The sequence below is a fragment of the Ailuropoda melanoleuca genome, chromosome 9 (assembly GCF_002007445.2).
Source record: "Ailuropoda melanoleuca isolate Jingjing chromosome 9, ASM200744v2, whole genome shotgun sequence".
In the NCBI taxonomy this organism is placed as follows: domain Eukaryota; kingdom Metazoa; phylum Chordata; class Mammalia; order Carnivora; family Ursidae; genus Ailuropoda; species Ailuropoda melanoleuca.
This window is the reverse complement of record NC_048226.1, coordinates 94,949,503-94,964,324: the sequence shown is the minus strand read 5'-3', so window position 1 is coordinate 94,964,324 and position 14,822 is coordinate 94,949,503. Positions and strand designations below refer to the sequence as shown.

Sequence of the window (14,822 nt, the reverse complement as noted above, 5' to 3'; positions counted from 1 at the left end):
TCTGTCATCGTCTTATATCTTTCCAGAATGCAAGCTTTATTAGTTCAGGGATCTGGTATGCTCAGGTCGGAGAGCACTGCCTCTCTCAGTAGAAGCTCACTCACTTGGGGTTTGGTGATTGAATGAATGAACAGAGACTCAGGCAGGAGAGGGAACAACTTGGTAGAGCCCAAGTTAGGGGCCAAGCCAATTCCAGGAGTCCTGTTTCTTCCACCCTTTGCTCGCCAGAGCCGGCAAGGGCCAAGGGCCAAGGGAGGTGAGGGCTGCACTATCCACCATGAACCAGAAACCAAACAGGGAGCCACCCAGAGTCTGTGGGCTCAGGGCGCGNCCAGGGGAGGTTGGAGGTGAAGGCACTGAACCTGGCCTGGAGCTCCTGGGGCTGGGGTGGTGGGGGCGGGGGGAGCTCCTGCAGGGGCATGTTGACCTGAGACCCAAAGGGCTAAGCAGGTGCTCAGGAATTCTGGAATAGAGGAAAGCAAGGGTAAAAGAGAAGTCACGTTCAAGATATCTTTCATTCCCCCAGCCCCATCTGCCCCTCAGCTGCCCCCTTTGCACCCCCCCAGAACCTAGAGACCTCTTGGGTTGTATCTCTTCATAGAGTTGAGGATAGAGACATCAGAGGTTGGGTCCAGCTCCCAACACCCATGAAATCTCTTAACACTGCCGCTGTGCAGCCACTGCAGCACGGTGCTCTAGCCTCGATTTGCACACCTCCCAAGATGGGTAGCTCATTACCTATCCATCTAGCCAGTGCAGTTCTGACTGTAGGAACCGTCTTTTTGCACAGAAATCTAGGAAATTTGCACCAGAGGTTAGGTTGGGCCGGCTCCACTGTGTGTGAGGGGTGAGGGGTCCCCAGAGTGTCCCGGGCGGACCCCTGCCCTCACTTGCCCCTTCTGTCTCTCCTGCAGTGCTGGTGCTGCTGATCCTCACCCTCAGGCGCCACCACAAGAGCCACCTGAGCTCGGACGAGGACGAGGACATGCGGGACAATGTCATCAAATACAACGACGAGGGCGGCGGCGAGCAGGACACCGAGGCCTACGACATGTCGGCGCTGCGGAGCCTCTACGACTTCGGCGGCGAGCTCAAGGGCGGCGAGGGGCGGCGGCGGCGGGGCCGCTAACCCGGCCGGAGGGGACGCGGCGGCGGCCGGCGACGAGGAGAGGAAAGTGGGGCTGGCGCCCGGCGACGTGGAGCAAGTCACCTTGGCGCTTGGGGCCGGAGCTGACAAAGACGGGACCCTGCTGCTGGAGGGCGGCGGCCGCGACGAGGGGCTGCGGAGGACCCCGCAGGGCATTGGGCTCCTGGCCAAGACCCCCTTGAGCCGCCCTGTCAAGAGGAACAACGCCAAGTACCGGCGCATCCAAACTTTGATCTACGACGCCCTCGAGAGACCGCGGGGCTGGGCGCTGCTCTACCACGCGCTCGTGTGAGTACCCAGCCGCTCGGCGGCGCAGGTGGGGGCTCGGGGTGGGGGCTGGAGCCAGGAGGGCTTTGGGGCCTTAAAGCCCAGGGGCGCCTGTTGGCTGAGGTGGAGACCAGTCCTCCGTGTTTCTTCGCCGTGTGTGTCCGTGTGCCTGTGAGCCGCTCTCTAGGTGTTGGACACCAGGGCTTAAAAGAACCAAGCGTGGTTCCCCAGCTAATTTGGAGATTGGATTGGCGTGTTGGTGTGCGCGCGGGTGCGCATTTATGGCACCTTCTCCGGATGTTGGAAACGCAGCTTAAAAGAATGGTGTGGTTTTTCCAATTAACGTGGAGGGTGAACAGGATAAAGCGGATCCCTCCCAGAAGCTCTGTGTTTCTGCTTGGGGTGGGTCCCTTCTCCTGGGATCGCTACTGAGTTTAAATGATGCATCCTGGAGTTAGGGGTGGGAGTGGTACACTGCCCATAGTGGGGTGTGCGTGTGTGTGTATGTCAGTGTGCACACGAGCGTGCGCATGAGCGCGGGTATCAGTTGCTTGCTTGTGGTACCCCTTTTAGGGTTCCATCCTGGTATAGAGCCTGGTGTTGCTCTTACTGGGGGCTGGGACTAGTCAAAATGTGTGTCTTGGGGTTATTTTTATGGAAGTTAATGAGCAGGAGAGAGAATGTAAGAGAATGAGAATGTCTCAGGCTCCAGCCTAGACCGAGGAGCTGGGGCTTAGCAGTGCCAGGAGATGAGGGCGGGGGCTTATGTTAGCTGAGGCACCTCCATGATTTGGTCCTGATATCTACCCCTCAAGGGCAGCTGCTGCCCCCTCTCTTACTTTGTCTGGACAAGGGTGCGGGCCATGGGATGCGGCCTGGGCTGGAGGTTTGACCCCAGGCACCCTTCCCCTAGAAAGCGTCTCCTTGCTTGTCAGGATGAAAATGCGTTGCCAGGGAAGGAAGATGGAACTCCCTTCTGCACTGACACTCGGGACAGGAAATCTTCTTGCACTTGGGGGAGGGAGGAGAGGATGGTAGTGGTGACTCCTCACCCAAGAGAGAAAATCAGAGCTGTCAGCATACACCCAGGGCTGGCAGGGCTTTTCCAGTTACCCTTTGCCTCCTGTCTGTGGCTTAGTCATTCTGATGGCTGCTTCTTGGGAAGCTGTGCGTTACTAGGGTTTTGGCCTGGAATTGGCCATAACATTGGCCCTTCCTATGCCTTTTGTAGTGGGTAATATTCCTCTCTATCCTCCTCCAATTGACCCATGACTGTTGTGCTCCCAGTGAGTTCAGGGAGCCTTGGACTTGCTACCTGCCTATCATTTTTGGTGGCAGTGGCTTTTCCAGATTTGGCCACCAGGTGGGGGCGTCTGCATAAGACCTCAGACTTGGCAACAGGTTTCTTCCCAGAGGTTACAGAAGCCTGGAGAGGATGCCTCCCTGAAACTGAGGAAGTGGCAGGAAGGAGGGCGGCATCCAGCCAGGAACATGGATTTGGGATGGTTCAGACTCTGGCATCCACTCCCGCATGAGTTTGCAGGCATTAGTGGCTGGAGAGAAGGGCTAGCAAGGGTTACCCTTCCATTTGCTTTCTTCAGGTGGTAAAAAGGGATGAAAAATATGTTAATCTCTGTTTCTAGCACTGTGTTTAGTTCAATTGAACTGCAAGGCGTTCAGTTAAATTGATTAGTTAAATTGATATGGGAATATGATAGTAAAAAAAGGCACGGATTTGAGTGCACACAGACAGACAGAGACTGAATATGTGTTTTTGCATGTAAACGGCGTTCACTATTTATTGGCAGACTTCCAAACCTAGGGTTCCACTGCAGCTTGTGGGGTCCATCTTTCTTCTCCTCCCACCATTCCCAGCCAGCATCCCTGCCCTGCGTCGCCCAACCTGGGGAAGGGATAGCTAAGGCCTGTTATTGCCAGAGCCTCAATTTTATCCTTCTTTTGAATTAATCCATCACGCAGAAGCAGGTTTGAGAACGCCCAAACCTGTGGCCATGTTTCCCAGAGAAGACCAGGAAAATCTGAGAGTGTGGGGTAGGAAGAGGTGAAGACCTAGCCAGATGCTTTCAGACACGCAAATCATTTATTTCATTGAACTCCCTCCAAGAGTTTATGAGGTGGGAATTACTGTCTACATTTTAGAGATGAGAGTAAGAAAACTTCGATGAAACCACTTGTCCAAGATCACACAGCTACTGTTCTGGCTGCTCACCAGTGGGTCAACTGTGTTTCTGAACTGGATCCCACTTCTGACCCTCTGCCAACAATTGCAGGGCTCCGAGCATCTCATTGGGCATCGCTGGGTACCCCTCACCCCATTAGATAACACAGGGTTCTTAAGAATACCTCTGCCTTTACTTGCTAGCTCACAGCTGGCAATGGCTAGAAATGGGGTTTGGAAACAAAACAGGGGCAAGTCAGAACCCAGGGAAGCACAGCGTTCGGGAAATGGGGAGCAGGCTAGAGTGGTGGGGGATTGTAGGGGTTGTAGGTTGAGTCATTGGGAATTATGTAGGAAACCGTGTTGGGTTGGGTGTGAGCTCCTAACACTGAGCTTACCTAGCTTGAGGATGCACCGCAGACCCCTTCTCCAGCTTAGGAGGAAGTGCAGTCAAGTGAACAAATTGAACTTTTCATTGATGATTCAGGATTTTGCAAGGCACTGTAATTCGTGCTTCGAAGCATCCATTATCCTGTTCTGGGCTGCAGCTAATGGCATAAGGGGGCCAGGAAATTGGGCTGACCGTGGGCTCACGGACTAGCGCGTGCTTTTATTTTATTTTATTTTTAATGAATCAGACCCATGAGATTCAATCCCCCCCTCCCAGTCCTGTCCTGAAGGTAGAATACAGCAAATGTGGAAACCAAGGATCCCTATCCTATCTAACCCTGCTCCCTTTGCCTTAAATCTCATCCCTACTTTTTCCTGGCTACTCACGTTCACCCTGGCCCAGCTCTGATGTGGCTTCCTCCAGGAAGCTTTTCTCTGCCCCCCCCCACCCCAGGTTGAGCTAGAATTGTCCTTCTCGGCAATGTCCCCAGCTGTAAGGATTTGCACATTACATTAGATTGATCTGCTTGCTCGTCTCTGCCGTTGAACCGAGAGCTACTTGGGAATAGGGCCATGGTGTTCTCAGGCATTCTATTTCCAGCAGGCTGCGGGGTCCACGGTGGTTACCTGGTGAGCATTGACTGCCTGCGTGAGTGAAAGAACACTGTCAGGCTCACCAAGACTTTGCTCTGTGCGGCTTTACTCTGATCACCACAGTCACCACCACAACGAGTAGGCACAGTCAGCATTACCGGATTTTAGCGAAATGAATAGCTTGCAGAAGTCTTAAAACGGACTAAGGGGAGGAGGGGACAGGGTGGGAGACCATGCTTTGACCCCGGGGAGGCCAATCCCTTCTCTGCTTCCTGAGCCTGAAAAGGGTCCTGCTGTTTGGAGAATGTGCTGGACTTGGAGCTCCCATCTGGACAACCTGAGGTCTCCGCGACTTTGCATGGCCTGGAGTTTGGGGGTGATTACACAGCCCTGTCCCGGGGTGGTGTTCACACTTAAAGCATATGAATGAAATTAGCCCAACACTAGGTGCTGAGTATTCATTGGTTGGTTCTGAATAGGGGTCTCCTTAAAAGCACATACCGCTGGGTGCTCTGACATTGTCCCAGGACTCCCCTTCCCTAGCCTGTCAGCAGAGAGGTGCTGGCCTCATCTTGGTGCTGTCTCTGGATGGGCATTTGCACAAGCATCCTGCCGCCTGTCCTCATCGCCTCACTGCAGCCAGCTCTCTGCAGCCATCACTCACTCACCTGTTGATGGACCAAGGGGACATGGTCACAGGAAATGCCCCCTGTTTGTATTCTGAGGTGGGCTGGCCCCCAGGACCTGGGGGCAGGCAAGGCTGAGAGGTGGGGCACAAGGACCCAGCAGCTATTCTAGAATATAAGGGCCTGGCTGGTGGTCTTAGCCTATTGACTGAAAGATCTACACTCCCTCTTCTTTAGAGGCTGATCAGTATTCCATGTTCTTTCTCCATTCATCTGTTGATGGACACGTAGCTCGTTTATACATCTTGGCTATTATGAGTAATATTTCAGTGAACCTGGAACTGCTAATATCTCTGAAATCCCAATTTCAAGTCTTTTGGATAAATATTCAAAAGCGGGCTGGCTGTATTATATGGCAGCTCTACTTTAAATTTTTGAGGGACCTCCATATTGTTTTCCAGTGTTTCTTCCATTTCAACATTTCCACCATTTTGCATTCCCGTCCACGGCGTGCAAGGCTTGCGGTTTCTCCCCATCCTCACCAACACTGTTTCTCTTGGTTTTGATTTTGTTTCTGCTTCTGTTTTTGTCTTTTTTTTTTTTTTTTATAATAGCTGTGCCGACAGGTGTGAAGTGTCATATCATTGTGTCAATCTTTATTCAGCTGTAAGACCATGGTCTTTGGAGTCAGACCTGGCTTTAATCCAGTCTGCTCTTTCCTGGCTGTGTGACCTGGGGTCATATGCTCACTTTCCTGGATTCCAGTCTGTATTTCTGTTATGGAGACAGTCAGGCCCACCTCCCGGGGTTGTTGTGAGGTGATGATACACAGCACCTAAACATTGCCTCGTGTTGGTTTGCAACCTTGGGCGTTCCCCGGGTTAAATCTGAAACGGGCACAGGACGAGGGGAAAGGAAAGAAAGAGGCGGGCCACTCCAGATCCCTAGGTGGCAGGTTTCATAAGCAAGGGGACTTCTATGCAAGGCTTGTCTCAGGCACTGAAAGATGAGTAGGTCTCCAGAATCTTAAAGGTTTTCAGAGAGTCCTTAATGGGGTTCTGTCACATACACAGTACAGACGGTGTCAGCAGCACCTTACTCTTAAGGCTGTGGGGGTCTTTGGAACAGCCCCCACTGTGGGAACGGTGGACAAGGGAGTACACAGTCCAAGGACAGGGGAGGTGGTGAGGTCCAGCTTGCAGGTCACCCAGGGGTCACATCTTCTCAGTGACCTCCCCCAACACACCGCAGATAGTCAGTAAATATCGTTTCCTTGTTGCTTCTCCTCTCAATCCTATTTGATCTGCCTTCCTCTTGCCCCTCTCATCAAATCCATGCCCCTATCTAATAGTCTTGTTTTATTTTCTTTTCCTTTTCTGAACTCCTTGTCTTCTTCTGGTCTTTCCCTTTTTTATGATACTTTCAAACCACCAGAGTTGAATGAAGAAGTCAGGGAGGGAGTTGACCACAAGCGCTCACAGTAGCAGGTATCTGGACCCTGGCAAGGTGGTGCCTTGGGAGGGTCTGTGACCCCAGGTGCCCGGTCTCTCACTGTCCAGGAGCTGGGCTCACGGCAGGTGGCCATCGGTGCCGGAAGGGAGGGTACAGTATCTCTCCTTTACAAATGAAAACAGGTACTGGAAGTTACGTGGTTTGTCCAGACGCTTGGAGCTACCTAAGCGGCAGAGCTGGGATCCCACAGGAGTGTCCCACCTCCACCATAGTGCTGTCCTCACCATGTCACTGTTGTCCCCAATGACAGACGATGCGGAAGAAAGGTAACAGAGACTGAAACTCTGCCTTCCTGGGTGAGGCTCTTTGTACCGCTGCTTTTCTGAAAAGTCCCCAGGGCAGGGGTGCCTGGCTGGCCCAGTCAGTAAGAACATGAGACTCTTGATCTCAGGGTCGTGAGTTTGAACTCCTTGTTGGGCATAGAGCTTACTTTAAAAAAAATCCCTGGGGAAAAGCAGTGCGGCTGGTCTGCAGGCTTTGTACACATGGAATAGCAGCAAGATGTTTCACACTTTGACATACATGTGAATCGCCTAGGCAAGAAGGGACCTTAACAAAAATCTGGCAGACCTCTCTTGAACCAGTCATCGAACTTGTGCATGATGAATTCAAGTGACTTACCCTCCTCTGGAATAACTCAGTGGAAATGAGCAACATACCTGCAGTCGTGCCTAAAATGACCCGAATCCAATCGTGAAGAAATAATAAACAAGTTCCCATTGTGGGACATCTTGCACGATGTCTGGCACAGTCTCTTCCAAAGGGTCCCTGTCGGAAGAATAAATAAGAAGTGTCTCAGTTAAAGGAGCTCAGACATGACAACCAAATGCACGTGAACAAGTCGGGGCACGTCAAGCTGAAACGCTTCTGCACGGAAAAGAAGCAATCAACGACATGGAAAGGCATCCTGAAGAATAGGAGAAAATATTTGCAAATCCTGTTTGATAAGGGCTTAATATCCAAAATATATAAGGAACTCTTACATCTCAACAGCAAGAAAGCAAAGGATCCTATTTAAAAAAAAAAAATGGGCACGGGACCTGAATAGAAAAGAAGATACCTATGAAAAGGGTTCAACATCACTAATCATCAGTGAAATGCAAATTAAAACCCCAGGGAGGTGTTAGAATGGTTATTATCAGAAAGCCAAGAAATAACAGGTGTTGGTGAGGAGATGGAGAAAAAGGAGCCCTTGTGCACTGTTGGTGGGAATGTACGTTGACACACAGTTTTCGCACTGCATAAAACAGTATGGAAGTTCCTCAAAAAATTCAAAGTAGAACTGTCAGATGATTCAGCATTCCCCTTCTGGGGATCTGTCTGGACGAAATGTAGTCACTGTCTTAAAGAATGTGAACCTCTATGGCCATTGCAACAAAATGTGTAACAGTCAAGACAAGGACACAATCTAAGTGTCCATGGATGGATGGGTGGATAAAGAAAAATGTGGTCTATATGCACAATGGAATGCTGTTCAGCCGTAAAAATGAAGGAGATCATGCCATTTGCAATGACATGGACACAGATGAACCTGGAGGGTATTACGTTAAGAAAATGGAGACAGAGAAAGATGAATACTGTATGATCTCACTTATATGTGGAATCTTAAAACACTGAACTCAGGAACAGAGATCAGATTGGTGGTTGCCAGTGGCTGGGGGTGGGGGAAATGGGTGAAGGTGGTCAAAAGGTACAAACTTCTTGTTATAAAATGAATATGTTCAGGGATCTAGTGCATAGCATAGCCACTATAGTCAACAATACTATATTTTATATCTGAAAGTCGCTCAGAGAGTAGATCTTAAAATTGTCATCACACCCATGTGCACACACAGAAGCAATTGTGCGAGATGCTGGAACACCAGTTTATGGGATTTACGGACCCAGCATTAAGAGAGGCACTGGTCCATTAACAGACCTCAAAGGCTTTTGGAGCTGGAAGGAACTGTAGAGAAGATGAAACTGAGGCCCAGAGCCATTAGAAACTTGACTATAGTCATGCTGCTGACAAAGGAAGGACCTGAACTCGGGTCTTCTTCCAAGGCTGGCTGCCACGCAGCCACATTGGCTTCTGCTCACGATGTTCCAACAACTGTCTACCAGCGGAGCAGTTTCGCTGCAGCTGAATTCCTCCGGGTTACCCTGGCTTAGGCTCCGGATCAAATGAACAGAAGAAAGAGGAAAGCCAGGGGCAGGCTGATCTGGCGTCCATACATTGCTAAGGAGGGTTTCTCTTCTGCTGAAATTCCCAGTACCCAGAACACCTTTTCTCCATCTCCCCCCTGCCCCCCACCCTCCAGTCCTCTGCCAAGAGTGATATCAAGTAGTCTCTGGCTTTCCATTGAGGTCAACATTGAGTTGGGGCCTTCAAAACCATCATCTTGTAACGAATGTTTTTATCCGTTTGGGTCGTTTCTAATGTCACCTATGGGACAGCACCACCATTTGGACCGTTCATGGAAACCTGATATATTTTCATTAACAGGAACTGACATTTATAGAGTTGCTCTCATGTTGGGTTTAACGCTCTAGGTGGTTCTCCTAACGTGTGGCTGAGAGCCCAGCCGCCAGGAACCCAGAGTTCTAACCCTGAGTCTTAGGCTCATTGGCTCTGTAGCCTTCAATAAGTCATTTTACTTCTAATCTGGGATCTAATATTCCTTCCTTACAGGTCATTGAATGGATTAAATGAAGTCATTCACGCAAGTGCTCCACGGAGTGCTAGCCCTGGGTCTCAGCCTGTCTTCCTCCAGGAGCTCCCTGAGCCAAGGTCCTCAGTGCAAGTGGTGTATTTAACACAGCATTAGTCAACCTTGTTTTCACTATCTCCTCTTTGAGGAGTTTTTAAGAACTGATTTTGCCCCCCTTGAAGACGATACCATTTCTATTGAGAATGCAAAATTTAGGAGATGATTTAAAAAAAAAATCAAGAAATAAGTAAAACTGGGGAAAGCCTGGGAAATCCAACAGGAAGGAGAAAATGGCTGGAGGATGCATTTTTTAAGCAGGTTACCCTGGGGGCCCTTGAAGCGCAACCCCTGGGGACCCTGGACTGCAGTGTGGAAAGATGCACAATTATCCCCAAACTCCATTCATGCCTGGCTCGGGGCTGCTCCGGAGTATTCCCTCTCAGAGAAATCCCTTCAAGGGAAATGTGGGCTGTTTGCCAAAGGTATTTGTCGAAGGGCACGTTTGGCGGGTGCTGCCAGTGGGTTCTGGATTGGTATAGGAGGGGACCGGCCGTGACTGCTATACACTCCGTGAGTAAAGGAAATAGCGTGACATGAGTTCACAAGTGTTTCTATGTCTTCTCAGTGGTTCTTAAGTAAAGGAAGTCTTTGTGGCTGAAAGGTCATGGTAATTCTGTAGTGTTTTCCCCCTCATTAATTTTTCATTTAGGACAGTTATCCAAGAAAAAAAAAACTTCTGAAATAAAAGTACGTGTAAATATGTCAGTTTGGGGCCTGGTTTCTAGCAATAGCTAACCTTTCAGACCTTCGCTGCACCTAGGGTTGTAGAGTTCTCAAACCGGGCACCATGAAACCATGGTCTTCGATACCCTTTGGGGCAAGGAGCTGTCTCCTGTTGAGATTATCGTGTGTTCACATGTTAGTAATTTTCATGAAATAAAACAGGAGAGTTGCTTAAAATAAGCCTGGAGAACTTCATTCCTGCTGACACTATGATTCTGAGTGGGTTTTGCGATACTTTCAAAGAACGAAGAATCGTACTAATTTATAACGTGAGAAACATTAGCATTTTCAAAACAAGATGAAAATAGATATTCCAGTTGCTCTTACGAACACATCTTTTGCTGAGAAAATGGAAGGATCTTGGTTGTGAAGTGGGGTCCCGTGACTTCCGCCCTTTGCCTCCCTTCTGGTTTTCTGGGGAAATAATTAACATTCACCTTCAGGATTCTGGAATGTTAGAAGGAATGTTGAGATTTCTTCTTGAACTCCTTTTTGTGTGTGTGCCGTGATTTTAACACTTCATGTGGTTGGGAAGAAATTTCATGGGAAAATCTTAATCCTTTAGGTTTCATATACATTCCTCCAAGTATCTGCTGATGGAGCTCAAGGAATTCTGCCTGATTGTTCAGCAGACGCCAGGCTTTGGGCTCACACTAGGGGATGATGCAGGGATGGATAAGTCACTTTTTACCCTTGACAGGGTCACGACTGAGTAGGTCAATAACTACTTGCATAGTGGTGTGATACCCACTCTACTGTATACATTTACTGAGTCTACTTGGGGCTCAGAAAAGTTGTCAACGTGGTTTACATGGATCAGGGAAGATTTCCATCAATAAGAAGTAGATTTCAACATATATACAGGGTTAAAGACCGTTGCTTCCTTCATTTTCCCATGTATGGCCGTGACCGTGCCTGTGTCGCACATGGAAAACTCGAAGTTCTGATTTATTCTCACCCTGAAGGAAAGGGGCTGAAATTGAGGCAAGAGAAACTGGGACCATAAAACTGACCACTGGATGAACCTTGCATCGGGCTCTTTAAAAAGGTTGAAGGCTGGCTTTGTAGCTTTACATTGGCTATGTGCCAGTGTCCATTCTCTGCAGCCCGGAGCCTAATGCAGCCCCTGGTATGTCAGATACCCTGTGTTGGGTCAGTGGACACAGTGCCAGCCCCGGGAGGTGGACAGTTTAAGTGATAGAAGCAGGCACAAGTATCGGTAAGAGTGACTTTGAATCCTGGCTGTGCCGTTGTTCAGCTGAGTCACCTTGAGCGAATGGCTTAAGAAGCCCAGACTTGTTTCCTTCTCTGTAACATGGACCGTGCTTATGCGCAGAGTTGGTGTAAGAATTCAATGAAATGGCTGTAATACCGGCCAAAACCTAGTTTGGGCTCATGGTCAGTGTCTGATAAATGGCTGTTCTTTCGCAGTCCTGCTAAGATAAAAATGTCTGCGAATAAAAGTAATATTGCGGTCACTCTTGTAATTTCCACCTTGAAGTTGTGGCCCTGAATAGGGTGATGTTCTAGAAGAATGTGTGACTAATGTGGTACAAGGAAGGAACTGACACTGGGGGGAATAGAGCCGGAGGGGGTGGGGAGAAAGGGGTTCTACAGCCTGACTCGGGTTTCCTGAGGAAGCAGGGGTGCCGAGAAAGACCCCTGCCTAGGATCCCAATACCTGGGCAGTGCTCCTCAAAACTGTCAAGGTCGTCTAGAACAAGGAAAGATGGAGAGGCCATCGTAGCCGGGAGGAGCCTGTGCCAACGTGGCAACTCTGAATGATGCGACTCTAAATCACACTGGATGTGATTCTGGAACAGAAAAAGGGCATCAGGTAAAAACGAAGGAAATCGGAATAAGGTGCCAACTTTTAAGAATGTGTCATCACCGGCTCATCAGTTGTGACCAACGCACCATACTAGTCTGAGATGTTGGTAATAGGGAAACTGATCGTGTGTTCTGTGGGAACTGTCTGTACCATAGTCTCCGTGTTTCTATAAATCGAAAAAGGTTCTAAAAAATGAAGTCTGTTCTAAAGAATGTAATTGGAGGACTCAGCAGTGAGACGTTGCATGACCGTGAGTGCACCAACCTGGGATGGAAACACGGAAGCTCAGCCTTGACAGGTGCAATCATGTATTCCCCGTCTCACAGAGAAGACTTGAAAGCTGGACCCACGTCATGCAGTTTCATTCAAGTGTAGTCTGGCTTCTGTTATTTCTCCGTACTCTGCCCCCATGTTATTCACAGATGTCTATGAAATTATGACCGCCCGAAGAGAGGATGTTCAGGGCCTACCTGTGTGCCATCATCTGGTTGGATCCACCAGAGTCAGGCTGCTCCTGACCGATTCCTTGGGCATTGTAGGAGGGGACGGCACGTTTTCTCTTCTGTATCCCTGACCAGAACTGGGGGGCCTGTTCCCCTTCCGTGGACCATTGAGGTAAATGCCAAGGGAACTACCAAGAATGGCTACCATGAATGGTTTTGATTCACTCCCGAGGGTGTGTCTCATTGCTAGCCAGATGGAATGGGGTTCTATTAGGAGGAGAAAGTGGAGGAGTGGCTTCTGGGTAGACACCATCATGTCCGCCATACTGTTGTCACCAGGAGCCTGTATCAGAGGCTGGGAGTGATGACCAGCGTCACCATTGTCTTCTCTCTCCTCCATGTCCGTCCTCAGGCTCTGCTCAAGTGGCTGTCATGTTCTGGGGTGTCCACTTTGCTACCCAGGGTGGTTGAGGGTGTAGGACATGGTTCTGGACACCCTGGTGGGTCTTGCCCATTGCAATACCCCAAGGAGACAGCTGAGCCAGAAAGAAATGACGGTAATCAGTTCATCTGATTGAAGCTACTGTCTTTAACTGTAGTTGGTTGTTGGGGCTGGGGTGGGACATAGAACACCTCAGGAGACGTCTCACTGTGTGGCCCTGTCCCTGACTCACCTTGTACCTGGAGGGAGGTCACGATGGGCCAGAGGTGGCCTCATGGAACAAAGGGGCCATGGCCCTGGAGACAGGATAGCAAGGCTCTTGTTCTGGGCTCTTTGACATTATTCTGGAGGGTTCCCCATAAGGTAAGGGTGTTTGGATGTGACACAGTTCCTGCCTTTGAAGACCTCACTGTCCAGACGGGAGCCGTGCGCATGACACCCAGGGGTTCAGTGTGGCCTCACAGCTGTGATGTGGGCTCTGCCTTCACATGGGGGCAGATCCTTATTTTGCCATCTGTGTGACCTCCAGTAAGTTGCGTAACTTTGCCGAGCCTCATATTTTTCATCGGTGAAATGGGAAAACAGGACCTGTCCCGTCCGTCCACTGACCACACAGGATGGCATCATGGCTGCAAAGCAGCTGCCTGCATACGGCTAGTGGCAGTGGAAAGAAATGACTCTCTAAAGGCAGATCGGCACACAGGACAGAGGTCAAGATAAAGGCAGAGTGTTGTGGGTTGGTTCTGGGACAGGACTCTGGCAGGCTTCCTGGAGGAGGCAGGCTTTGATCTAGGTATAGAAGGATGTAGTGGCATCAGGGTCTGGGATTCGGCTGAAGGCAGAAGGAGGAACTTCGGTGAAGCCTTGGAAGAGAGGAATGCAGCACAGCATGTCAGGTGTGACATCTCCCAGTGGCTGCAGTGGGGGACTCTGGGCAGGGCGGAAGGTGGCAGGGCGGTGAGAGGATAAAACAGATGTGCTTGGAAGGGTCAAGCCTTTTTTTAAGTATGGAGTTGCTGTGCACCTCTGGACGAGAAACTCACATGTGCCTCTGTGCCTTCCCTTCTTCCCTGAAAAATTAGATCGTTGGATACTTTTTAGGGCTTCTCAGTGGGAGACACTGTTAGCATTTTGGATGGAACGCTTCCTCACTGGGCAGCAACTTCTCCCATTTTGCAGAATTTTCATCACCCTGGGCCCTGCCTGAGAGGTGTCGTAAGAGCCCCAAGTTGTGATAAAGAGAACCACTCGCAGGTTTTTCCCAAGGTTCTGATGGGGGCCACTGCTCCCTGGGAGGCTGTCACTCTGTGGCTGATGTCTCTGGCTTCAGAGGCCCAGCGATCATACTCTCGGCGATGAGTCCAAGCCAAAATATATGTAGGAGGCTGGAGAATTGATTACACTCGTGGGGTCAGTCCAGTGTTTTTATGACTTCATGAAAGCCCGAGCTGCCTTTTGAGCCGCGATGGTTTGGCTCAGGTAAGATACCCACATTTATCCTTTCAGAAGTTGGGGAAAATGAAAGTTACCCAAGTACAAAGCACATGCTGGACAAGCACGTGTGCACGCTCTTACACACACACACACACACCCCTCGATTCCTCAGCCTCAGTTTTTGGAACATTAATTAGTGTCCCTGCATGAAACAAATTAAGCTGGGGACCTTGTTGCTTCCATCTGGAAAAAACCCAGCCCTGGGAAATGCTGACATTGGAAATGGCAGAGCCCTGCACTTGTGACGGAGACAGTACCTGAGGTGCAGACCCTGCCCCCCTCGGGGGATCTCCGCGCTCTGGCCGGATGGGGAGGTGGTGCGTGGATGAGAATGGGGCTTCTGTTTCCGGTGAGAAAGGTGTTCTGGACCCGAGAGTCTGAGCTAGGCTGCAGGGGTCGGAGTCGGGGCTGCGGAACCCCAGGC

General features: G+C 50.0%; 1 protein-coding gene across 1 annotated transcript in view; it reads left to right on the top strand.

The window, feature by feature from the left end:
- Nucleotides 1–919: 919 nt before the first annotated feature.
- KCNQ3 (potassium voltage-gated channel subfamily Q member 3) overlaps nt 920–14,822 on the top strand; it is a 309,775-nt gene continuing 295,872 nt past the window's right edge. Inside the window, exon 1 of the mRNA XM_034668629.1 lies at nt 920–1,435. Coding sequence (XP_034524520.1) covers nt 996–1,435 — 440 coding nt within the window. The 5' untranslated portion in view covers nt 920–995. The remainder of the gene's footprint in view (nt 1,436–14,822) is intronic.